General features: G+C 48.8%; 1 protein-coding gene across 1 annotated transcript in view; it reads right to left on the bottom strand.

The window, feature by feature from the left end:
- LIMD1 (LIM domains containing 1) overlaps nt 1-25714 on the bottom strand; it is a 90253-nt gene extending 64539 nt beyond the window's left edge. The window contains exon 1 of the mRNA XM_011952655.1: nt 23771-25714. Within this exon, the coding sequence (XP_011808045.1) occupies nt 23771-25181 (1411 nt within the window). The 5' untranslated portion in view covers nt 25182-25714. The remainder of the gene's footprint in view (nt 1-23770) is intronic.
- Between the last annotated feature and the right edge of the window lie 6 nt (nt 25715-25720).

Genomic DNA, 25720 nt, shown 5'->3' with positions numbered 1-25720 from the left:
GTCTCCTGTAACCTGGGACCACTCCTCAGTCTTTGTCTTTCTTGACCTTGGTACTTTGGAAGAGTACAGGCCAAGTATCTTGCACGCTGTCCCCAAATGGGGTTTGCCTAAATGTTTCTTCACGATCAGATTGAGGATGTGCATTTTTGGCAGGAATGTCCCAGGAGTGATGGTGTGCCCTCCTCAGTGCATCATATAAGGGTGTACATGATGTCAACATGAAGAACAGAACACTTTACTGCTGGTGTTAACTTGATCACTTGGTTAAGGTAGTATTGGCCAGATTTCTCCACTGTAAAATTACTCTTTTTCTCTTTCGAATTACCAAGAGCTTTATGAAGAAATATTTGAGATTAGGTAAATATCTTGTTCCTTATATTTTTGCCCACTACGCAGCATCCACTGATGATTCTTTTTGTTTGTTTGTTTGTTTGTTTTTTGAGACAGAGTCTTGCTCTGTTGCCCAGGTTGGAGTGCAGTGGTGCAATCTTGGCTCACTGCAACTTCCACCCCCCAGGTTCAAGCAATTGCTGCCTAATTTTTGTATTTTTAGTAGAGGCAGGGTTTCACCATGTTGGCCAGGCTGGTCTCAAACTCCTGACTTCAAGTGATCCACTCGCCTTGGCCTTCCCAAGTGCTAGGATTACAAGCATGAGCCACCATGCCCAGCCCCACTGATGATTCTTGCCAGCAACAATTATTACAGTGGTCTTTCCAAATGCTGACCTCTTCATTTTCATCATTCTTTCTACATTTTATTAATGGAATCCTCTGTACAAAAGTTTTCCCTTCTCCCCATTTATGTATTTATATCATTGGTAAGGACTTGTGAATATTTATTTTATTCTCTGGATTACTATACACTTCTATCATTAATTATTTTGTTGCTCAAATTGGCCCAGATTTTGAAGCCAGTTTCTCAAGTGAGCTCACTTTTAACACCACCCTTCCTTGTGAGAAGGCTCAAAATCATGCATGTTTCCCAGGATCTTTGCATCAACATAAACTACTAAAACAAATGTCAACCTCCATCAGAAAGTGTCTTGACCCCATCATGCAGGTTGAGTAGTGCAACATTCATATCGCTTCTCCCTTTCCAGATCACTCCACGTACCCACTCTTGACATTGGTTCAGTTTCCCACCAGCAATTTAGAATACCCCATCCGACATCCTCCACCAATTTGCTTCTCTCCTGGATTATTTCCTTCCATCTGGCTGGGAAATTCTCTGATCTCTCAAATACGGTTCAGTTGTACTCCTTACTCCCTTCAGGTCTCAGCTTAATTTAGAGTTGCCAGATAAAATATAGGATGCCCAGTAAAATGTGCTTTTTTGGGGGGAGGGGTGGTTATTATTATTATTTTTTTTAGATGCAGTTTCACTCTGTTGCCCAGGCTGCAGTGCAATGGCGCAATCTCAGCTCACTGCAACCTCCACCTCCCAGGTTCAAGTGATTCTCCTGCTTCAGCCTCCCGAGTAGCTGGGATTACAGGTGCCCATCACCCTGCCCAACTAATTTCTATATTTTTAGTAGAGATGCGGTTTTACCATTTTGGCCAGGCCGGTCTCAAACTCCTGACCTCAGGTGATCTGCCCGTCTTGGCCTCCCAAAGTGCTGGGATTACACGCGTGATCCACCATGCCCAGCCTTAAAATGTGAATTTAAGCACAGCAACAAAAAACTTTTTAGTGACTGTCCCACGCAAATTTGAATATCAGATAAACAAGTATTTTTAGTATAAGTACTATCACATGGTACATATTTATACTAAAAAGTATTTGTTTATCTGACATTCAAATGTATTTTTATTTGTTAAATCTGGCAATCTAAGCTCAAGTATAAAGAAGAGCTCGCAGCTGGGCACAGTGCCTCACACCTATAATCCCAGAACTTTGGGAGGCTGAAGTGGAAGAACTGCTTGAGCCCAGGAGTTCAAGACCAGCCTGGGCTACAGTGAGATTCTGTCTCTACAAGAAAAAAAATAATACATACATAAAGAAGAGCGAGCATTTATTATACACACAATTGGTAATTAGTTTGGATAAGACAAGCAACAAAAACATTTTACGACTTCCAAAACCATTACCTCATTATCCTTTTCTAGAGAATATAGTTTTTTAAAAAACATTTTTAGTGATGCATACACAAAGAAAAGCCCAAATATTGTTAAGTTTACAACGCAATAATTTTTCACAAAAGAAGCACTCCTGGTAAACACCAAGCAGATCAGGAATCACAGCATCACTAGCCCCAGAATCTGGGTCCACTCTTGCTGAGCCTAAGGACCACCCTGCAGTCCTGTTGGGTCCCAGTGGCAAGACATTCCTCCTGCATCCACAGCCTCCCTCCTGCAGTGGAACTGTAAAGAGTGGGTCGTGGTGTAAGCACTGGGTTCAGATCCGACCTCGGGCATCATTGTAGCTTCTTCACCCACCAAATGGGCTATGATAATAAATGCATCTCACAGGGTAGTGGTGAGAATTAAGTGAGATCATGTAAGCTCTTACCTCTGCTCCTGGCACAGAGGTGCCCCCATAAAAGTTCATTTCCTTCCCTCCCTTTCCAGGAAAGGTGTTTTCTTCCAGGCCTTAGGACAGTGAATTCATAAAAAGATAAAACCACTCTCCTCACAGACACCCACATTCCACACTGCACTTCCCAAAACCTCCTGAGTTCTTCCCCAGGCCTCCAAGACTCTCCGGACTGAGCTCCCTCCTTCCCTGCCCCACACCCCTCCCCACTTCTCCACTGGGTAATGACCACACTGTATTGGAACTGTCCCCATAGGATAGCAGGGCCCTTGAGGACTCAGCCACCCTTTTGACCTGAGCAGGTGCCAAGCCCACAGCAGGCGCTCAGTAAACGTCCACCAAGTGAGTGAGGGAATGAATGAATGAATGACGCACGTAATCTGCCCTTAGCTTCTCTCCTTCTGGCAGCTCCCTGCTCCCATCTCCCCACTCAGCACGCTTTCAACTGCCCTCCTGCCTTCCTCCAACTACGGAAACCACAAACTCCAGCAGGCGGCTGAGCATGTACACATGGGGCAGAGATGACTGGAGTGGCAAGAAGGGCTCGGAGGTCAGTGACCTCAGGCAGTGAGGTGCCCCACCACACAGAACCAGAAGGGAACCAGAGGGAAAATCCTTTCATTTTTCCAGAAAAAACAAAATCCCGAATTCTCTTCAGAAATAACACAGAGTGGATTTTAGAGATGCTCTGAATCTGCATTCACCAAAGAGGAGGAAGGCTGTGCCAGAGAAGAAAAAGAGGCAAAGTGAAAATCGTTGGCAGAGCCTGCTAAAGCTGAGGCGAGGTTTTGTATTCTCTCCAATTTCCCCACCAACCTCCTGCTCCCCAGCAAGTCAGAAGCAGGAGGCTTGGTTGCTGCCAGCCAGGCAAGGGACAGCCTCCAGCAGAGTCCACCCACCCACAATTGTCTCCTCAGAATAAACAGAAAGTCTCGCAAGCACACTTTGTTCAGTTCTGCAGCTTACCAGGTGAGTGACTTTGTGGCTCTCTGCTTTAGTTTTCCCATCTCCAAAACAGGAGAGAAAATTAGCAGGCACTTTGCAGGGCTGCTGGGAGGAGGAGAGATGGAGCAGGTAGACACCTGGCACACTGTGCTTGACAGGTGGTCATGAGCCTGGTGTGGGAGGAATGGGTAGGGCACTGGACAGGGTTCATGCGATAAAATGGAGAGTTTAACATCGGTTCTGTGCCTGCCTGGGAGTGTAATGCAGGGCAAACCATCGGGGCCCTTTCTTAGAAAAGACAAAAACATTGCTCTTTAAGACTATCTTGGATGGGTGCGGTGGCTCACACCTGTAATCCCAGCACTTTGGGAGACCGAGGTGGGTGGATAACCTGAGATCAGGAGTTTGAGACCAGCCTGGCCAACATGGTGAAACCCCATCTCTACTAAAAATACAAATACAAATAATAATAATAATAATAATAATAAATATAATAATCCGGGCCTAGTGGCACATGCATGTAATCCCAGCTACTCAGGAGGCTGAGGCGGGCAGATCACCTGAAGTTGAGAGTTCGAGACCAGCCTGACCAACATGGAGAAACCCTGTCTCTACTAAAAATACAAATACAAATAATAAGGTGCGGTGGCTCATGTCTGTAATCCCAGCACTTTGGGAGACCGAGGTGGGTGGATAACCTGAGATCAGGAGTTTGAGACCAGCCTGGCCAACATGGTGAAACTCCGTCTCTACTAAAAATACAAAAATTAGCTGGGCATGGTGGCACACACCTGTAACACCAGCTTGAATCGCTTGAGCCCGGGAGGCAGAGGCTGCAGTGAGCCAAGATCGCGCCACTGCACTCCAGCCTGGGAGACAAAGTGAGATTCCATCTCAAAAAGATACAAAAAAAAAAAAAAACTTTCTCCTATCAAATCTGCAAAGTGAGCTATCTGCAATGCACACACAGGCATGATTTTCTTATGAATCTTGAAGAACCAATACGTCTTTCAGGGAGGGGCCAGAACAACTACCAAACTGGAATAGTGATGGATTCACAGCCAGGAGGGGACCCGGGTGCAGCACACAGCAGGGACTCGGGGTGGGACAGGCAGGACCTCCAAGGCTACTTTCAGGACTTTGGCTCCAACTCTGCGGGTGAGGAAGAAGGTGTCGGGGGCACTGAAGGATTCTTTCCAAGCCCAGGAGGGACGTGACCCAGTTTTGTTTTTACAGGATCCATCTGCCTGCTAACTAGGTCATGTCTTTGGGAAGACTGCTGGCTAGAGAAGAAAAACCTTCTAACAACCACAACTCACTGACACTTGTCCAGCTGTCCCTCGAGAGAGTGAGAGAGCAAGGAACAGAGGTTTGTCAGGAAGATGCTGGCAAGAGATCCCTGTTGGGGGCAGGAGGAAGGGGGCCCAGTTCTCAGAAACGAGGGTGACACAAGTCTCCCAGAAAGTTTCTTAAACTAAAGGGAAGCAGCATTGCCAACAAGTAGCAGAAAGGGAAAATGTTTCATATGCTGGCTTCTGAACTCTATTTTAATCCCTAGACGCCCCTGAAGGTTGGCAGAATATGCTGCCCCAAAACATGCCACTTTGACACAGGATTATATCAAGCTAAAGACACTTGAAAAACAGCAGATGCAAGAAGAGCATTTCATCTTCAGGAGATGAAAACTCCCATGTAAAAGGTGCCCCCTCCCTATGGACACAGAGTATGGAATGACAGACATCGAAGGCTTAGAAGGGAAAGGGAGGAGGGTGGGCGGGAAGTGAGGGATGAGAAATTACTTTTTTTTTTGAGACAAGGTATCAACCTACCCAGGATGGAGTACACTGGCATGACTATGGCTCCCTGCAGCCTCGACTTCCCAGGCTCAGGTAGTGCTCCCATCTCAGCCTCCAAAGTAGCTGGGACCACAGGTGCACACCACCTTGCCCGGCTAATTTCTCGTATTTTTAGTAGAGACAGGGTTTCACCATGTTGCCCAGACAGCCTCAACTTCCCAGGCTCAAGATACCCCAACTCCCCTGGGCCTCCCAAAGTGCTGGGATTACTGCTCAGCCAGAAATTACCTAGTGGGTACAATTTACACTGTTCAGGTGATGGTTACACTAAAAGCCCAGATTTCACCAGTAGGCAATAGATCCACATAACAAAAGTGCACTTCTCCCCACTAAATCCATACAAATAAAATATAAAATAAAATAAAAGGTACCCTCCCTGTACCAGGAGAAAAGAAACACTCTTCAGTGGAGAGTAACAGCAGAGATAATTCTGTACAAAACAGACCTTGTTAAAATAAGGCTTACTTTCCTTTAGCCTCCCCACATAATTTGGTTACTTTCCCACAAATGCCTCTCTTTGTTCAACCTCATATAAAAACATGTATGTTTTGCCACTGCTTTGGGTCTTCATTTGTTTATGAGGGCTCCCGTGTCACATAGAACTTTTATTAAATTTGTATGCTCTTCTATTTATCTCTGTCAATTTAGTTTTCAGATCCCACCAGGACCCCAAGACGGAAGAGGGGAAGTTCTGACTCCCCGACATCCTCTACTGGCCCAACTTTCACTAAAGCCTCCAAATCTACAACAAAGTTAATTTTAGTTCACTCAAATTATTTAACATTAAATATCTATGTGTAAAAGAAAAACAGTCTGTCCTAACAGTGATTACCCCTAGAGTAGGATGATGGGTGACTGTTCCAATTTTTTTCTATGCTTTCTGACTTTTCTACAGTTAGCTGTGTTTAAGGTTTAAAAAATGGCAAAAAAAAAAAAAACCCACAGGAATTTAATTTTTATTTGATTATTAATATTACTTTTTTTGAGACAAGGCCTCATTCTGTTGCCCAGGCTAGAATGCAGTGGTGTGATCATGGCTCACTGCAGCTTTGACCTCCTGGGCTCACATGATCCTCCCACATCAGCCTCCCCGGTACCTGGTACTACAGGCATGCACCCCCACACCCAGATAATTTTTGTATTTTTCATAGAGACAAAGTTTCACCATGTTGCCCAGGCTGGTCTTGAATCTCTGAGCTCAAGCAATCCCCCTGCCTCAGCTCCCAAAGCGCTGGGATTACAAAGTGGGTGAGCCACAGCACCCAGACAAAGGATTTCTTTTTATTATTATTATTATTTTTTTTTTTTTTACTACAGGCGCCCGCCACCTCGTCCGGCTAGTTTTTTTTTATTTTTTAGTAGAGATGGGGTTTCACCATGTTAGCCAGGATGGTCTCGATCTCCTAACCTCGTGATCCACCCGCCTCAGCCTCCGAAAGGGCTGAGATTACAGGTGTGAGCCACCTCGCCGGGCCTAAGAGGATTTCTGTACTAGAGAAAACTGGTAAAAACAAAACCGAAAAAACGTTTTTTAAATCAAACTCTTAAGAGAGCAAAGAAGCAAAGTAAAATAGTGATGGGCTCACAGCTCATCACTATCAAGAAAGGAATAAAATATCTTGTGAAGATAATATTTTAACAGAGGAAATTGGGAGGGTATCAGCCAAGCATTGCCAGCTCAGAGAACAGGTGGCTTAGAAAGCAACAGGTAAAACAGAGCCCCCAAGAAATTCTAAAAACAGCTCGAGAATCAGAGGAACTTTCGTACTGCTGTGGGAACGCTAAGCGGCACAGCCACTTTGGAAAAGTTTTTGACAGTTGCTAAAAAAGTTATACATACCTCTACTACATGATCCAGCAATTCTACTCCTAGGTATTTATCCAAGAGAAATGAAAGCCAGTGTCTATTACAAACACTTATACATATAAGGTACAGTGGCTCACGCCTATAATTCCAACACTTTAGGAGGCCAAGGCAGGAGAATCACTTGAAGCCAGGAGTTCAAAACCAGCCTGGACAACATAGCGAGATCCCATATTTACAAAAGAAAAAAACAAACAACAAAAAAACCCAAAGACTTACATACCAACAATCCTAAGAGACTTATTCATAATAGCTGAAAATGAAAAAAAAAAAAACTCAATACGGAAATGGAAAAACCAATCTAGTGGGGTATCCATACAACGTAATATTACTCAGCAGTAAAACAAAAGCACAACTGATAATGCAAAAAGCCCAACTGATAATGCAAAACAGCACAGCTGAATTTCACAGACATTATCTGAGTGAAATAAGCCAGACAAAGGAGTACTATAGTTGAGTCTCATTATTTGCAATAGTTATGTTCTATAAAATTGTCAAGAATACTGAAGCAGTCAATACTGAACTACTGCTTCTGGCAGAAATACAGGGTTAGGTTTCTGAAAACTTCTGACCACAACATTTTCATCAACTGATTAATATATGACCTTGTTTTATGTGTATTTCTATTTAGAGACACCTTCCTTAGTATATATTGTTGATTAACATTGAACTCTCAGCCAACAGCCCTGTAGCTCATGCCTGAACAAAGCTTCTCTAATACATATTCTCATTGTAAAGCACATCACAGTCCTCTTGCTTTTAGGAACACTAGAAAGCACTCCAGCACTATGCCTGGGGGTCATCTGAAACAGCAAAATCATCAACAAAAACCACAAAAATGCAAAAACCATGGCACTAAATAGACCATGAAAAGGACACCTGTTTACTGTATGAGCTGAAACAAGAAGGCAGAGCGGAGCGTTGCCTTGTTCGACTTCAGCTGGGAAGACAGGTGTCAGGGGACTCAAACTTTTCAGCACTCTGTTATACTTGTGAATGATCACAAAAGAGCTGTGAGTATTAATTTTGGGGTTACAAATAAATTTTAGCAAATAAGCTGATTCACAAATACAGAATCTGTGGATAATGAGGAGCAACTGTATATAAATACTATATGAATCCATTTATATTACATCTTACAATGGGCAAAACTAACAAATGATTTTAAAAAATCAGAATTGTAGGTGCCTGGAGGTGAGCACTAACTGGAAAGAAGCATGACGGAACTTTCTGGGGATAGAACTATTCTATATCTTGATAGGAATGTGGGTCACACAGGTGCATGCATCTGTCAAAACTCACCGAACTACACATTTCTCTGTATGCAAATACAGCATTTTGAAAACAATTCCTAGATGTTCCTCCTATCAAGAAGTAAGAGTGTGGGAGGGCTTGTGACTGCTTAAAGTAATAGAGCGCAGCAGAATGATACTAAGTGACTTCCATGGCTGGGTGAGAAAAAAGTAGGCACTGGCAGGCATTGAGCCTGACCCCAAGTATCCAAGGCAGACATCAAATAGCCTGCAAACGGCCTGGCACAGTGGCTCACACCTGTTATCCTAGCACTTTGGGAGGCCAAGGTGGGAGGATCACTTGAGCCCAGGAGTTCAAGACCAGCCTGGGCAACACAGCGAGACCCCGCCTCTATAAAAATTTAAAAATTAGCCAGGCATGGTGGTGTACACCTGTGGTCCCAGTTATTTGGGGAGCTGGGGTGGGAGGATTGCTAGAGCCCAGGAGGCCAAGGCTACAGTGAGCTAAGAAGGTGCCACTGCACTCTAGCCTGGGTACAGAGTGAGAATCTGTCTTGAGAGAGAGAGAGAGAGCGCCTGCAAACCATGACAGAGCTGGGCGGAAGACATGCTAGCCTCCTCAACACCACCTCCTTTCTTCCTCCTTGCCCTCCTCACTGCCCCCCCACCAACTTCACTTCCTCTGCTCTCTGGCTACAAATTTGGGCAGAGATGCTTCTCCCCACACCTCACACACCCACCATCAGGCATGGGCAACCCAGAGAGGTGGCAGCTGTGTGCTGTGGGCAGAGGAGGGGCTGCCAGCTCCAGTCCATTCATGGCTTCTAACTGACCTCTACGGCCGGCCAACAAAGGGCCTCTGTGTAAGCCCCTGCCACCTGCAAGCAAAGCCTCAGTGATGTCAGGACAAACCTCAGACAAACAGGCCTTTGCAAGCTGCCTGGAAAGCCACCTCCCAGCCTGCCCCTGCATTGGCCACAGGCCTATTGGGAGGCCCATACCCAGGAAAGGGCTCCAGAGCCTAGACAGAGGACAGGACACAGGCATCCCAGTAGCCTGTGGCCCCTGATGAGCCAAATCCCAAACAGCCTTCCTCCCACCTCCTGGGACAGGAAACACCATCGTTCACTTCTCTACCTCCCTCAAGGGAATGGGCCATCTCTCTGGGCTTTCTGCCTGTAATTGCTAAACTGAGTGTATTTTTTAAGGTGCTGGAAAATTGGCTCAGCTGCAGTGACCACCTGCTCCATCAAGCCCTGTGCACAGAGCAGCTTCGGACCCCAGAGCCCCCCTGCTTCTGTGGGAGCAGACTAGTTGTAAGACTGCGTGGGAGCAGCCTGCCATCCCTTGCATCAGGCATTTGGCCATAGTGGGCTCACTTGGTGGCTGGCGATCACGAAATCAGCCTCCCTTGAACAAATTATGATCTTTTTGTTTAAGCATTTGTGGTTCTGAACAAATTGATTGGGCTTGGCTTTCAGATGGGACAAGGTAAAGACGCTTCCATGCTTTCGAGAAAAGGACAACAGCAAGAGAATGTACACAGCATACCACCATGTGTCACAGCCCGTTCTAAGTGCTTTGTAAGGCACGGCCCTGCCCAGCAGAAAAATGTGCAAGCCACGTGCGATTTTACATTTTCAAGTACTCATACTTAGAAAGTAAAAATAGGTGAAACTAATTTTAATAATGTTTTACTTAGGCCAATATATGCATAAGTCTCATTTCAACATAGAATCAATATAAAAAATATTAATGAGCCACTCTTTTTTCCATACCAAGTCTTCAAAATCCAGATGCGCTTCAAAAGCACATCTCAATTCAGAAAAGCCACCTGTTAAAGTGCTTCGCAGCTGCACGTGGCCAGTCTCCCGTGCTGGACAACTTAGATCAGACACTAGTTAATTGAGTCCTCACAACCATACGCACATTTTACTGATGGGGAAACTGAGGCACAGGGATGTTGAACAACCTGCCCAAGGTCTCACAGCTGTTGGCAGAGCCGGAGGGTGGCAGATCCAAAGCCCATGTGCTTATGAGGTTTTTCATTCCCATCAACAGCTCCTCAAATCAAAGGCACCATGCATGCCTGCCAGCATCTCTCCCTGCTCCCTGGCAATCCTGCGCAGGCCTTTGGTGAGCTGGCCCCTGGAACTCTATAAGTTTCTATCCAGAGAAACCATGGTATCCCAACCCTTTCTGGCCCCTCTAGTCACCACCTACCAAAGGCATCTCCGACCCACGAGAGAGCGCTTATCTGAGTAACTCTGATCAGGGTGAGGGATGTAGACAGCAGCCCAGTGCCACTGCTTCCCTAGCACGTCAGTGTAGGATATGGACCGATGCCAGGCTGTGTGTCCCAGCTAAAGGCACTGATACTCAGGAGGAAGTCAGGGAATATTTGGTCCCCACATCTGGCCAGAGTTTTCACATATTCATTGAGAAGTCTTTTTTTTCTTTCTTTCTTGATACAGAGTCTTGCTCTGTTGCCCAGGCTGGAGTACAGTGGCACAATCTTGGCTCACTGCAAGCTCCGCCTCCCGAGTTCAAGTGATTCTCCTGCCTCAGCCTCCCGAGTAGCTGGGACTACAGGCATGCACCACCACGCCTGGCTAATTTTTGTAGTTTTAGTAGAGATGGGGTTTCGTCATGTTGGTTAGGCTGGTCTCAATCTCCTGACCTTGTGATCCGCCCACCTCGACCTCCCAAAGTGCTGGGATTACAGGCATGAGCCACCGCACCGGGCCTCATTCATAAGTTTCTATTGGGTACCTGCTGTGTGCCAGGCACTGCCTTGGGCCCTGGGGATACAACGGTGAACAAAACAGACAAAAACCCCACTCCCATGGAGCTCAGATACAGCAGGAGGAACTAAGCAACACCTGTTTGTGACAAAAGGAAGCCCCACTAGTCCTAATTCAATCTCTTGTACATAGTAGGTACTCAACAATAGCTGTTGAATGAATGCGTTATCCTGGCTTGGAACTATTTTTTCTGGATGTGGTAATGAAAAGATAGGTCTGGGGCAGGGGCAAGTGAGGGCTGTGGAACCCCACCGGAAAGCCAGTGACCCACTTGGGGTTCATGCCCACAACTCCAGCTTCAGGAACTGGAGCTCCACCCACCAAGGAAACCAAGGAACCATTCAGAGCCAGGCGCGGTGGCACATGCCTGTACCCCAGCTACCTGGGAGGCTGAGGCAAGAGGACTGCTTGAGCCCAAGAGCTTGAGGCTGTAGTGTACTATGATCACACCTATGAATTAAAAAAAGAAAAAAAAAAAAAAGAGAAGAAAACATCAAGAGGCTCCCCCAGGTTATATGCTAACCGACTGAAATTCCCTTAACCTCAAAATGTAGTCAAGTCTCAAATTTACTGCAAGAGACAGGACTTCTCCAAGTTAACTGAAACTGGAGGTCCGGCACTTCTAACATTCAACTTCCACTCCATGCTTGGCCCTCCTCCCACAAGCAATGTCACCCAAGTCCTCACCAGACAAGATCTCCCATCAAAACTCTAACAGGTAATCAAGGTCTGGTGAAAACTGGCACAGCTACCACCAGGAACAAGTTATGGAGAAAATACGTATGTAGCATCCACTGTTCCTCAGCCACTACTGCCGAGCAAACAGCAGCACTGCCACCAAAATATTTCCCGTTTTTATTCTGATTGGGTAATACTATAAATACACACCACGATTCATTCATTCTACAGACCAGGTCTTGTGCTTTCTATTTTGAATCTTATCGCTAATTCAGTGTTTGGTTTTGGTTTTATTTCTTCATTCTCCTTACTTTTTTTTTTTTTTGAGACCGAGTCTCACTCTGTTGCCCAGGCTAGCGTGCAATGACACGATCTTGGCTCACTGCGACCTCCACCTCCCAGGTTCAAGCGATTCTCCTGCCTCAGCCCCTCGAGTAGCTGGGACTATAGGCGTGCCACCACATCCAGCTAATTTTTGTATTTTTAGTACAGGGTTTTAACCATGTTGGCCAGGCTGGTCTCAAATTCTTGACCTCAAGTGATCCGCCTGCCTCAGCCTCCAAGTGCTGGGATTACAGGTGTGAGCCACGCGCCCAGCCTCATTCTGCTTACTTCTTAGAGACAGGGCCTCACTTGCTTTTAAACAAACTTTGTCATTGTGTACGTTTTTCACACCCACCCCATCTCAGCCTTCTCCACTCCGTCAACGGGATTCTTTGCAAGCAAATGAGGGAAAGCTTCCAAGTTCAACCAATGTACATGCCTGGAATGCCCCTGCCCATACACACATGGCGTCCGAAGCAAGTTCTCCCTAAACCATCGTCACCCGCAAAGCCAAGAGTCTTCTCCCAACCAAGAGGCCTGAATCTAAACTGGCTCTGAGGCTCAACGCAAGGGAAAGGAAACAGAATTATAAGCAGCACAGGACCTCCAGTCTCCATAAGATGAAGAAACTGAGCGCAGAAAAGTGAAGCAGAAGAGTCAAGCTTACAGCCAGAAAGCAGCACAATCAGGCCTGCAATGCAATCCTTGCTGCCCACATTTAATGTAAAGATAACTGTCAGCAAATGCCCTGGAACCTAGCCATGGCCAGCAGCTGAGCTGCCCCCAATTCCATTTCTGTCTAAATTTACTACCTCACTGCATCATCAGGAAGGAATGCAAAATGAGGTAGGGGGAAGGGAGGGAACAGGCGACATTTTGGCAGATGCAAAACCTCAGGGCCAGCCCTGACCATCACGCGAACAAACGCAGCCACAACTTGGTTCTACCCCGCTGAAAGGAAATCCACCAACCCAGCTGACAGGGAGATGCAGAACAGGGAAGCTGCTGTTATTGTCAGAAGGTGTTTCAGGCAACAAAAAGCAAATCTGCTCTTGCTTTACCACCTGAAATGACCATCACATACTGGCCAGCCTGGGCCTGCTGGAATATGTGCTCACCCCCTGACTTGGAGCCTGTCTGCTAAGAGGGGTGCCTTTCCACTAGGTCCTCTAAGTACCTCAGTCACTATCCTTCCAGAACTAGCGGCAGGGCGGACTCATGCTAAACGCAAATTCCCTGCCTGGAATGACAGACAGCATCATGGCAGGCTTCCAGAACTTTTTGTATACTACAAAACATGTTTGTGGGGAGGGAGGTAAAGACCCCTGAGATGCTCCCCACCAGCTTTCAGTAACCGGGAGTAACCCATCCTCGCTCCCCAGGGACACAGCGATAGTCACACAACAAGAAAGATGAGGAAGGAACTTGGCCAAGTTTAAACTCATGGCTCTCAAAACTTAAAAATAACCTGGCTGTGGATCCTAAGAACTCCCTCTGAAACATTCAAGCAGAAAGTCTCCTGCCTTCCAGTGTGACCCTGAGACCTTGTGTCCAGCTGGTTTCCCTGTAAGGGGAAAAGTGGAAAACAAAAACTGGAGTGGATATAAATACTCGCTGGCAAGTGCTACCCTGCTGTTGCCACGCCTTGGAAATTTTGGTGACCTGTTTCGTTTTAGGACAAGGTTTCTGTTCAGATTGCCGGATGGACTCTAAGGACAGTGTCAACCAAAATTTGGTTATGGGCCAGGCATGGTGGCTCACACCTATAATCCCAGCACTTTGGGAGGCCGAGGTGGATGGATCCCTTGAGGTCAGGAGTTCGAGACCAGCCTGGTCAACACTGAAAAATCCCGTCTCCACTAAAAATCCAGAAATTAGCTGGCCAAGGTGGAGTGTGCCTGTAATCCCAGGTACTTGGGAAGCTGAAGCATGAGAATTGCTTGAACCTGGGAAGCAGAGGTTGCAGTGAGCTGAGATATTGCCACTGTACTCCAGCCTGGGCAACAGAGAGAGACTCAGCCTCAAAAACAAAACAAAATAAAACAAAATTTGGTTCTAGCACCTCTGCACACAGCCTGGGGTTGCTCCTGACTTGCTTCTTGCTCACGCCCAAGGGAAGTATGGGTTGGCGCACCCCTACCTATGCCTGCAGCACTTGGGGATGTCACACAAGCACCACTGAGGGCATGGTCCACTTGCTCTAACCCACACCCCTTCAGAGGAACGAAAGGCAGCCCATGTGCCTCTGAGCCTCTGGGGCTCTGTCCACTGCCCTGCAGGGAGGCACTTGTGCAGGCACAGGCTCCTAGCCAGAAGAGGAAGCTGGAGACAGCCTCTCGTTGCAAGAGTGGCACCCAACTCCTCCAGCCGGCAGGCACACCTCCACACTCTGCCTTCTTTGTTGCTCCTGGAATGGCCCTGGCTCCACCAGAGTACAAAAAGACCTCAGCCTTGAACTACCCATAGCCACAGTAGCCCCTGAAGTTTCTTCTTTGTTAGAAAGGAGAAACTTACAAGAGCTAAGAGGCAGCACAGCACAGTGGTCAAAATCTCTAACTCAGCAGCCAGACTCAGCAAAGCTACTTCATAAAAGTACTAGACAGGCCACTTAACCTCTGTGTAGCTCAGTTTCCCCATCTGTGAAATGGGGATAATAAAGTAGGGTTGTTGGGAGGATTGAACAACTTAATACAGGCGAGAAAAGCATAAGAAGTGCTTAGAAAAGTGTCTAGCAGAGAGAAACTGCTAGACAAATTTTAGTAAAACTGTCTCAGAGCCATTACCCCAGCTAAAAATCTCTTATTCCACCTTCACAGCCTAATGGAAGTCCCTCCACTCCTTAATAGGCATCCACAAAGCCCACAGCATGTGGGGCACTGGGACAAAGAAGGGAGACTGGCCCAGACACTGCTGGGCCTGAGGCCACTATCCTATGACAAATGATCCAGCAATGCCCAGGGTGCCACAGGATCCCACGGAGAGGACTGGGTCATGCCAGCACAAACAAGAACAGTGAGTGCCACAGACCAGAGCTCCCAGTTGCCCCCTGCCCTAAGGATGACAAGTTTAATTGGAATGAGCGCCTCAAAAGGCCTGCAGGGTTGGTGATCATCATCGTACCAGTGGCTCGCCAAGTGTGGTTGTTTCCTAAAGGACACCTTTAGTCCTTTCTAATCTCACTTTAATCGGATGCACTCTTCCAAGCAAATTGGCCTCTAGCTCAGTAGATGATTCTACATTTGGCCAGAGATCCAAGAATCACAGTGCCTGATACATTCTGTATCACTAACGGGCTCAGCTACTACCTTTGTACTGGATACTTTCTGCAGACAATCTTAATGCTGATTATTCTAAGGATGGCAGGGACATGAGTGATTCATGTTTCTTCTTTAATTGTATGTATTTTCCAGAATATCTAAGGTAAAAATGATTACCACTTACAATTGCAAATGTAACCATAACTAAAAATAAAAATTGTTTTTTAATTCTGTGAAGGTCTGGGAAGGGGCTGGGATGCCAGGCCACTTGGCCTCTGCCTTTCCAGGCTCTCTGCCACTGCCAACAATATTGCTGCCCAGTCCCTGTTACTTGGTTAGCTGAAATCCAGGCATCTAATTATACCCAATGCCACTGTCACAGGACTTTGGGCTAGGAAGGACCCTGAGAGGTCATCTTGGCTCAACAGAGCCAGAGGGACTTGCCCAACATCACACCCTGAGCTCATGCCTGTAATCCCAGCACTTTGGGAGGCTGAGGTGGGAGATCACTTGAGGCTGGGAGTTCAAAACCAGCCTGAGCAACATGATGAGACTCTGCCTCAATTTTTTAAAAGAATGCACACAGGCTGCCCAATGTCTAAAGGACTGGGCATCCCCATATCCCAGGGTGTGCATCTGCAGGGCCAGACAGATTGGAGTCTCGAATGTCACTGCTAAATGTTACCAGCAGAATCAGAAATGTACTTCCATGTCACTGGATACCTGGATTCAGCTGGTTCAAATTACGGCACATCTCCAAAAGGCATTCTGGTGGCAGTCCCCAGGTCATCACATCTAGTCATGCCAGTCACTCAGACACAGCCACATGGCTATGGACCTTCTGTCACTTTCTTCCCCTTCGGCACTTGGTTTGGGTTTAATGAAATGCCTGATATGGGAGGAGGCTGGTTAGCCAGTGCCTCTGGGAAACACAGGCAGACCTCTGCCCTGGAATTCTGGAGGGGCTGCTTTATTACCAGACTAGCCCATGTTATTTCCTTTTATGTAAAAAATGCTCAATTTTTTAATCTAGGCTAGAATTAAGCACCATATTTCAAGCATCTATTGCTAATAAAGTCTGATAAATAGTAATTAAAAAGTCATGAAGGGCCAGGTGCGGTGGCTCATGCCTGTAATCCCAGCACTTTGGGAGGCAGAGGCAGGCGGATCACCTGAGGTCAAGAGCTCAAGACCAGCCTGGCCAACATGGCAAAACCCCGTCTCTACTGAAAATACAAAAATGAGCCAGGCACGGTGGTGTGCGCCTGTAACCCCAGCTATTCAGGAGGCTGAGGCAGGAGAATCGTATGAACCTGGGGTGGCGGTGGCTGCAGTGAGCCAAGATCGCACCACTGCACGCCAGCCTGGGTGACAGAGCAAGACTCCATCTCAATTAAACAACAAAAAAAAAGGCCAGGCATGATGGCTCACGCCTGTAATCCCAACACTTTGGGAGGCCAAGGTGGGTGGATCACGAGGGCAGGAGATCAAGACCATCCTTGCTAACACGGTGAAACCCTGTCTCTAACAAAAATACAAAAAATTAGCCGGGCGTGGTGGCAGGTGCCTGTAGTCCCAGCTACTTGGGAGGCTGAGGCAGAAGAATGGCGCAAACCCGGGAGGCGGAGCTTGTAGTGAGCTGAGATTGCGCCACTGCACTCTAGCCTGGGCTACACAGCGAGACTCCATCTCAAAAAAAAAAGAAAAAAAAAGGTCATGAAGATGAGGAGCAGCTCAGTGTGCAAGAGACTGTCAGATGGAAGGGCATCTGTAGTCATATAGACAGGACATATAGACATGCAGATAGGACATCTGTAGTCATGCAAATAGGACATGTAGGTACGTAGATAGGACATCCACATGTTCCTTGCTTGGACTGCTCATTTAACCCTGTGCATTGCCAGGAAAGTAAAATCAGGTGAGACAGGCTCCCTGGCCCTGGTCAGGGCAGGGCCATTCTCAGGAGGAGTCACACCTGTTTTCAGGCTCCCAGGCTAAGGTGGGTCTGCCACTGCAGTTTTCTGGGTTAGGATACTGCTGAAAGGACATCCACCAAGGACAGAAAGACTAAACACAATGCCAACCTTTCCTCTCTCCCTGCTGGTGAGGAGCAGGCCTGTCCATTCACCTCCTGGGTACAGGAGACCCTGGAACCTTCTTATTCTTGCCTTTCCCACCCCTTTGGTCGTAACGAAGTCTGTCAGAGCCTTCTCCCCAAGTGAGCAGAATGTGGCTCTCTCTTGGTTAGCTTTAGCAGTGACAGATCACCCAGGCCGACCCACAGCAGGGAGGGTGAGCACAAGGGCTTCAGGTCCAGGGGACACAAAAGTCCACAGTCCAGGCTGGGTGCAGTGGTTCACGCCTGTAATCCCAGCACTTTGGGAGGCCAAGGCGGGGGGATCACGAGGTCAGGAGATCAAGACCATCCTGACTAACACGGTGAAACCCCATCTCTACTAAAAACATATATATACAAAATTAGCCAGGCGTGGTGGCAGGCGTCTGTAATCCCAGCTACCTGGGAGGCTGAGGCAGGAGAATGGCATGAACCCAGGAGGCAGAGCTTGCAGTGAGCCAAGATTGCACCACTGCACTCCATCCTGGGCGACAGAGTGAGACTATCTCAAAAAAAAAAAAAGTCCACAGCCTGAAATGTGGGGGAAGGAGGCATGGAAAAGGCAAGGAGCCCACAAATGCTCCCTACAGTACTTGGGTGTAGAGTGAATCTGGAGGGGCAATAGAAGGCATCCACTCACATGTGAGACCACCTGGTCCCACCATGCAAGTGGTCAAGCAGAAGGAAAATCCCAACTGGTGTGGGAGCACCACTACTGGTACCCACGTGGTCTTGAGCAAGTCACTTAACCTCTCTGGCCTCAGCTTCTCAACTGTAAACAAAGAATGGTGCCTACATCAAAACTAAGTGTGCAGGTTAAATGCCAATAATGTCCACAAAGCACTGAACCCCAGTGCCCGGCACACCGCTGGCACTTGACACATGGTAGCTATTATTAGAACCATAATGCCCAAGTCACCCGCTCCTACCTACCCTGAGAAGGGGGAGGGGCTGTGGTGACGCTGCAAAGGCCCTTCGATGGAGAGGACAGGGGAGGGCGCAGCTGCTGGGGTGCAGCAGGCAGGTGGCCTCCTGTCAGCCCCTGGGGAGACTGCCCCAGCTGCACAGAGCTGCCTTGCCCAAAGTCACCATCTTCCTGGGCAGCCCACAGCCAACAGCTGATCCCTGAGGGAGTGTGAAGGCTGGGCCATGTCAGGCCAACCAGGATGACCCTAAAGGACTTTTCCAGCTCCCAGGCTCCCTGTAGGGTCAGGCCCCAGCAGCTCAGCTCTTTTCTAGCCACTCCTGATTCCTTCTCCACTTTACACAGGTGGGGACCCCAAAAGCACCTTTTAATAAGCCCTTGTATGGTAAACTCTGTCTCAGTCAGCTTCCCAGGAAACCCAGCCTATGACAGGTGGTTTATTTGTGGGGTTTTTTTGTTTTTGTTTTTGTTTTGAGACAGAGTCTTGTTCTGTCACCCAGGTTGGAGTGCAGTGGCATGATCATGGCTCACTGCAGCCTCACCCTCCTGGGCTCAAGCAATCTTCCCACCTCAACCTCCCAAGTAGCTGGGACTACAGGTGTGCACCACCATGCCTGGCTAATTTCTGTGTTTTTTGTAGAGATGGGGTCTCACTATGTTGCACAGGCTGGTCTTAAACTCCTGGGCTCAAACAATTCTCCTGCCTCAGTCTCTTGAGTCGCTGGGATTACAGGTGTGAGCCACCACACCCAGCTTGTGTCCTTTTTCCTTAGAAAGGGAGAAGAGGACCAGTGTGAGGAAGATAGGTGGATCACATGGAGAAGACAGTAGGGCACAACTAACAAAGGCACGGTGCCCTCTGCACCCCACCTCTGCAGTGTCAGCAGTGGTACTAAAACAGAAGCCACACTGCACTAGGTGGTATAGGCCAGGAGCAACGCCTAGAAGACCAAAAACCCAACGCCATGGACAGAGAGACACAAAGAGGCCACGGGGGCATGGCTGGAGGAGGAAGCAGGCCCAGCAGAACAGGGAAAGAGACACACCTCTGTAGGATCTTATTTTATTAAACCCACAAAGATCAGCCATGGAAAGTGCCAGGAGAGTTTTCGTGGCAAGTTAATCAGTAACTGGAAACTGGGCATCTTGAGACTCTAAGGGCTTACAGAGGTGGCAACAGGGATTCACAAGCTCTTCCCACAAAGTCAAATACCCAAAGGGGCACCTTTGACCTAGGAAGGGCACCAGGCTAACCCAAACATCTACTTTGCTTTGCTTTTGGCCTGAGTGGCATCGCCTGTCACGGGGACTTCTGTCACTCTGACTCTCACTGCCAAGCGCTCTGCACCACTAATCATTCTTCTATTTGGAAGTGGAATCTAACCATCATTTAACAAATGTAGCATGTTGGGTAGACAAAATCTTTCCAGTAATAGCAGATGTAGGGGAGGGAAAACTATCTGCGGGGGTGAGCCCCTCAGCTGTCCAGCCTCCTCAGGCTACTGACAAGGGAGGAGCGGTCTGGAGGAGCACGCGGTCTGTTCAAGGTCCCCACACAGGGCCAGGCAAAGACTGCCATTGCTCAGACCGAAAGACTTCCTCCTCTGCCCCAAGGGAGGTCGCGGAAGAGCAGATGGAAGCTCTGCCACCAAAGCAGGCATGGGGCAAACCCTCTCCTACACAGCTGGCAGCTCGGTCCTGGCATGAGCGCTGCAGGGAGCAACCAAGCCACACCTAAAGGACACAAACCACGCAGCCCCACAGTCCCACTCCTGGGAGCTGATCTTGCAGCTACGCCTGTCCCTTGTAGATAGGTACATTCCAAAGGCCCATCAGTGAGGGCTGCTTAAGTGACCTTAGGTGACCCGGGCACATCGCACAGCAGCCACGTATAGCCAGCTCAACACATGCTGACGTAGAGCCACTGCGGAGACGCTGTGCAGTGGAACAGCATGCCACCACTGGGGCTGGCAGAAACACGTATGCTCATTACACCCAGGACACTCGACCAGACAGGCTGGGAAAAGAGGCTCGGTTTTCACTGTGTGTGCTTGCTTATCTGTGAAGTTTATACAAAAAATGAATAAAACACACGATTCCATTTCTAAATGAAATTCCAGAATAGGTAATGCCACAGAGACAGAACGCACATGGGTTGCTGCCAGGAGCTGGGGGAGATGGGGGGAAACAGGGAGCAATTGGGTGAGGGGTATGGGGTTTCCTTTTGGGTTGATGAAAACATTTTGGAACTAGACAGAGGTGTTCATTGTACAACACTGTGAATGTATTAATATTAAACAACACTGAATTGTTCACTTCAAAATGGTTAATTTACCTTATGTGAATTTCATCTCAATTAAACATAAAAAATAAAAATAAAGAAATAAAATAGGCTTCCAAATCTCTGCTTGGGAGACAGTCTGGCAATGCTGGTTAGACGCGTGAGCCCTGAGGCTGAACTAAACTGTCAAGCTCAAGCCCCAGCAGCACCCAATATGATCTGTGACACCGCCAGTAATTTAATCTCCCTGAGCCTCCATTTCCTCATCAGTAAAATGGGCATAATGGCAGAACCAGCTTCCGAGGATGCTGTGACCAGTCAATTCAATAGTCAGCACCAAGTGTTCAGTACAGTGTCCAGCACAGACCAGGCCTGCAGGGCCTCTGTGCTTGCTGTCTGCTCTGCCACGAACACCATTTCCCTAGGAAAACACATGGTCCAGTCTCCTGCCTGCCTTTGCTCAAACGCATCTTCTTGGTGGGACATTCCCTGGTCACCCAATTTAAAACTGGAAATCTCTCTGCCACCCCCAGCCCCAGGGCTCCATTCCCTTTCTCTAACTTGATTCTCTCCTTAGTACTTGCTTATTTACTTCATTCACTCCCTGCCTCCTTCTACTGCATTGTCTGCGCCAGGGAGGCAGAGGTTCCTGTCTGTCCTGTTCACTATGTATCCCCAAGATCTGGAACAGAGCATGGCCTCAAGATAGGTGCTCAATAAATTTTAATATATGCTGAATGCACGAGTAGCATTAGCTAATACCGATGCTCTGATGCACGGCATAAACTTGCATCCCAAGATAAATAAAACTGCTGTTTGTGTTGTCCAATGAGCTTGAAATTTACAACTAAACAAAAGTTTAAATTAAAAGACCCACAGTATTTCCAGCTAACTATTACTCCCAAACGTGGGAATGTGCTGAGGAGGAAAGAGTTCACGGTGAGATGGTGCCATGTGCTTTAAAAAATAAACCAGTAGGCCGGGCACAGTGGCTCACACTTGTAATCCCAGTACTTTGGGAGGCTGAGGCAAGAGGATCACTGGAGCCCAGGAGAACAGCCTGGGCAACCTAGAGAGGATGCCCCCACCTCCACACCCCCTTCCTCCCCCGCTTCCTCCTAAGTAGTCCTAGCTACTCAGGAGGCTGAGGTAGGAAGATGCCTTGAGTCCAGGAGGTCTAGGCTGCACTGCACTCCAGCCTGGGCAACAAGGCAAGACTTTGTCTCAAAATAAATAAATAAATAAAAATAAAGTTTAAAAAAGCCGTGAACAGTTACCCTGACCTCAGCCTGCTGAGTATGGGGTGAGAACTGGCTCCCACGAGGTTCTCATGAGAAGCAAAACACAATGCTACCATAAGTTGCACACATCCAGCAGCTCAGTGCCTCAGACCCTGGTCCCTCAAAGGACCTTGGGACACTTGTTCGTTCGCGGAGAACAAGGGTAGGCTGACAGCAGTAAGCCAGCTGTCTTCCTCTCCCAGGGCCTTCCCTGTCCCTGCCCTCCATTTGGCAGAGCTGCTAGCCCAGCAGAACGCAGGCTATGGGGAACACGTGAGCTCAATTATTCAAAGTTAAAAAATGAAAAACCCCTCCGATTCTCTACGAACAGGCTGTCTTTCTAGTTAGCTCTCCTATGAGACAACTAATCATTACTCAACAGAAAGATACAGCTACCAGTAAACCCTGTGCAAAGAAAAAAAGTTGAAGCTAGCAGTCTCCAAGAGTTTGTGGTTTTAAAACAGAGAATAAAACAAAACTTGCAAGTTTGAGTAAAACCAGGAAGACACATTTTCCATCCTAGTTTGAGCCATGGCTGTGGTGCTACCTGGCTGTTGGCTGTTACCTGGGTGTGGGCTGGGTTAGGAGGCTCACGGTGCATGCAGCAGGGCTCAAATCTCGCCACACAGCAGGGTCACAGCTTGCTGGGTCCCATCCCACAGTTTCTGATTCAGTAGGTCTGGGGTGGGGCCCAAGAATTTCCATTTCTAATCAGTTTCCAGGCAAAGGGATGCTCCTGATCCAGGGACTACACTTAACCACTGCTCTGGCCAGGCGCGGTGGCTTACGCCTGTAATCCCAACACTTTGGGAGGCCGAGGGGGGCGGATCACGAGGTCAGGAGATTGAGAACATCCTGTCTAGCGCAGTGAAACCCCGTCTCTACTAAAATAAATAAATAAATACAAAAAATTAGCCAGGTATGGTGACACGTGCCTGTAGTCCCAGCTACTCAAGAGGCTGAGGCAGGAGAATTGCTTGAACCCAGGAGGCGGAGATTGCAGTGAGTCAAGATTGCGCACTGCACTCTAGCCTGGGCTACAGAACAAGACTCCATCTCAAAAAAAAAAACAAAACAAAAAAAACCACTGCTCTACAAGTCTTTCATGGTAGTGTTTGACCTGCCTCAACTGCACACAAGTACCCACCTACACACAGACACACATACACGACAGTCAAGAGCACCTGCCTCAAATCACTGGTCCCTCCAACAGCCAGAACAACCAGATCTGCCCAACCAACTACAGACTGAATGCTCAGGGGTACCTTCCCCCTAAGAAAGCTGGTCTCATTCAAGTCCTGCATGAGCCTATCACTGCAAGAGGCTCTAAAGTCACACCCAAAACCCTTGAAATCCAAAGTCACAGCATTTCTCTTTTCTGAGAGCAGTCACGAGCAATCCCACCCTGCTGCACCCTTCACACATGGGTAACCCCAGCTGCAAGGTCCGCTTTCTGCCCCAGGATGCTTTCAAGTTTCTGAATCAGAAAAAGCAGCTGAAAGAGGAAGCCCAAAACAAAAAACAGAAAAATAAAAAAACAGGCCACTCAAGGAGAGGTAGCTACAGCCTACAGCATCCCGGGTAGGCAGCATGTTCCCCAACCTCAAGAACCCTGTCACCCCACCATAGGCAACTCCACCAGCCTCTCACTCACCAAAGTAATCGGCCTTCGGGTGAGCATCCATCTCTCGCTCCAGACGCTGGGTGAGGGCTTCTAATTTCAACTCAGCTGCAGAGGGTCTCAGCTCAGGACCTGGGACCAGGGGCTGGCAGGGCAGCCTCACCCTAGGGGAGCTCGGGCTCTCCAGGAGCACAGGTCCCAGGCTACCATCAGAAGACCAGCCCAGGGTACCCTCTTTACAAGATAACTCAGGCAGGGTGGACATCACTGGATGGGCAAGACTGGTGGGGCTAAGCTTGGGACCAGTGCCAAGGTCTGTGCAGCCAGGCTTCGGCCCCAGCCCAGGGACCGCACCCGGCTGTGAACTGTCCAGGCCAGCTGGCGAGGATGATGGGGCAGAACTGGAAAGGTAAGATTTGGGCCCATCCTGGAACCAAGGTTGGGGGACCACATTAGGTTTGGACATCACACCTGAAACCTCACCCCCCAGCCCCGAGTTGGATCTTGGAAGACCTCCTTGCCTGGGGCAGCTCAGGGCCAGGGGTGCTGACACAGAAGGGGTCCTGGGCTGAGCAGGCCCCAGAGCTGGTGCTCCGTTCTCCAAGTTTGGGGAAGGCAGGCCAGGGCTCACCCGCTGGGAGGAGGCAGTGGACCAAAGGCCTGTTGGCTTCTCGCTGCTGCGGCCACCAATGCCACTATCCTGACCACCCAGGCTACCCTCAGAAGATCTGCTGGAGCTCAGGGAGAGCTGTCGCTGGTTTAGGGGATGGTCCCCGCAGGGTTTGGGCAGTAGTGGGTCACTCCCCAGGGAGCTAGGCCATCCACTCCCTACACTCAGGCCGATGCTGGGGGACACTCCTGGTTTGTCACCCCACTTTGGGCTTGCCAAGGAGAGGTTGTCATAATAGTCTCCGTGAGTGAGGCAGGAAGGATCCTCGCAGGGGCCTGGCTGGTGCAAAGCAGACATCTCAGAAGTCGCCGGGCTCTCCCTGGAACCACAGTCCTGGCTGCCATGCCTTATGCCATGCAGGTATGGCCTGGATCTCTGCTCCTGCGGTGGGTACGGGGGCTGCCCAGCAGCGAAGGTGGTGACTGCCCCAGGCGCCCCTGTCGAGGCAGCAAGAGGAGGCTTGGCAGCACCATCCACAGTCAGTTTGCTGCCCACACCAACTTCCCGACGGGTCTGTGGGCCCAGGCGGCCCACTCCATTGACAGGGCCTCTGCTCCCCCTGGGCAGGGTCTCCTCCTGCAGGAGCTGCTGCTGCTGCTGCTGGAGGTGGATTTTGGCCATCTTGGTGGCGAACACCCTGCGAGTTTCCTCAAACTCGGGGTTGTTGCCTGCACCCTTGTCCACTCGGAAGAGCCCATCCTTGGAGGCCTCATACATGTTCAGGTCCTCGATGAATTTACTGGCCTCCAGGCCCAGGTCGTCATACTTATCCATGCTGCAGACAGGTGTCCCGGCCTAGCCCAGGTGCCGTGTGTGTGTGTGTGTGTGTGTGTGTGTTGAGGGCAGCGGGGAGATGCTGGCGAAGGGTCGGGGCTCAAGTCCGACCCAGTACAGGTAAAGACTTCCACCTGCCTAGCGTGAAGGGCATGACCCCAGGATTTAGGAGTCCAGCCGAAGTTGAGACCTCAGCGCCAGCTGGACCAAGTTGGCTTCCAACTCCCTTTCCCCCGGAGATCTCCTTGTTGGGGTAGCTGATGGCACTTCGCTGTCCCGGGCCTGCTCAGCGGAGTTCTTTTCTCCTCTTCAAATTATAAAAGGAAAAAGAAAACAGCAAAAAAGTAAAATCACATCCTCCTTAGGCAACCAAACGCGGAAACCCACAGCAAGGCAGCAGCCGACTGGGCCGGGTGAAGCTGAATCGGCCAGGAGGGCGCCGAGGCCGCGAGTCGGGCCGGAGCAAAGGCGCAGAGGCTGAGGCGCAGGTACGTCCCGGGCGCTGGGTCCTCCGCTGCTTCCCCGGAGCTGCGATCCCG

Source organism: Colobus angolensis, unplaced genomic scaffold (assembly GCF_000951035.1).
Source record: "Colobus angolensis palliatus isolate OR3802 unplaced genomic scaffold, Cang.pa_1.0 Scaffold344, whole genome shotgun sequence".
Classification (NCBI taxonomy): Eukaryota; Metazoa; Chordata; class Mammalia; order Primates; family Cercopithecidae; genus Colobus; species Colobus angolensis.
The sequence above is the reverse complement of the archived record's forward strand: the minus strand, read 5'-3'. Positions and strand labels throughout refer to the sequence as shown.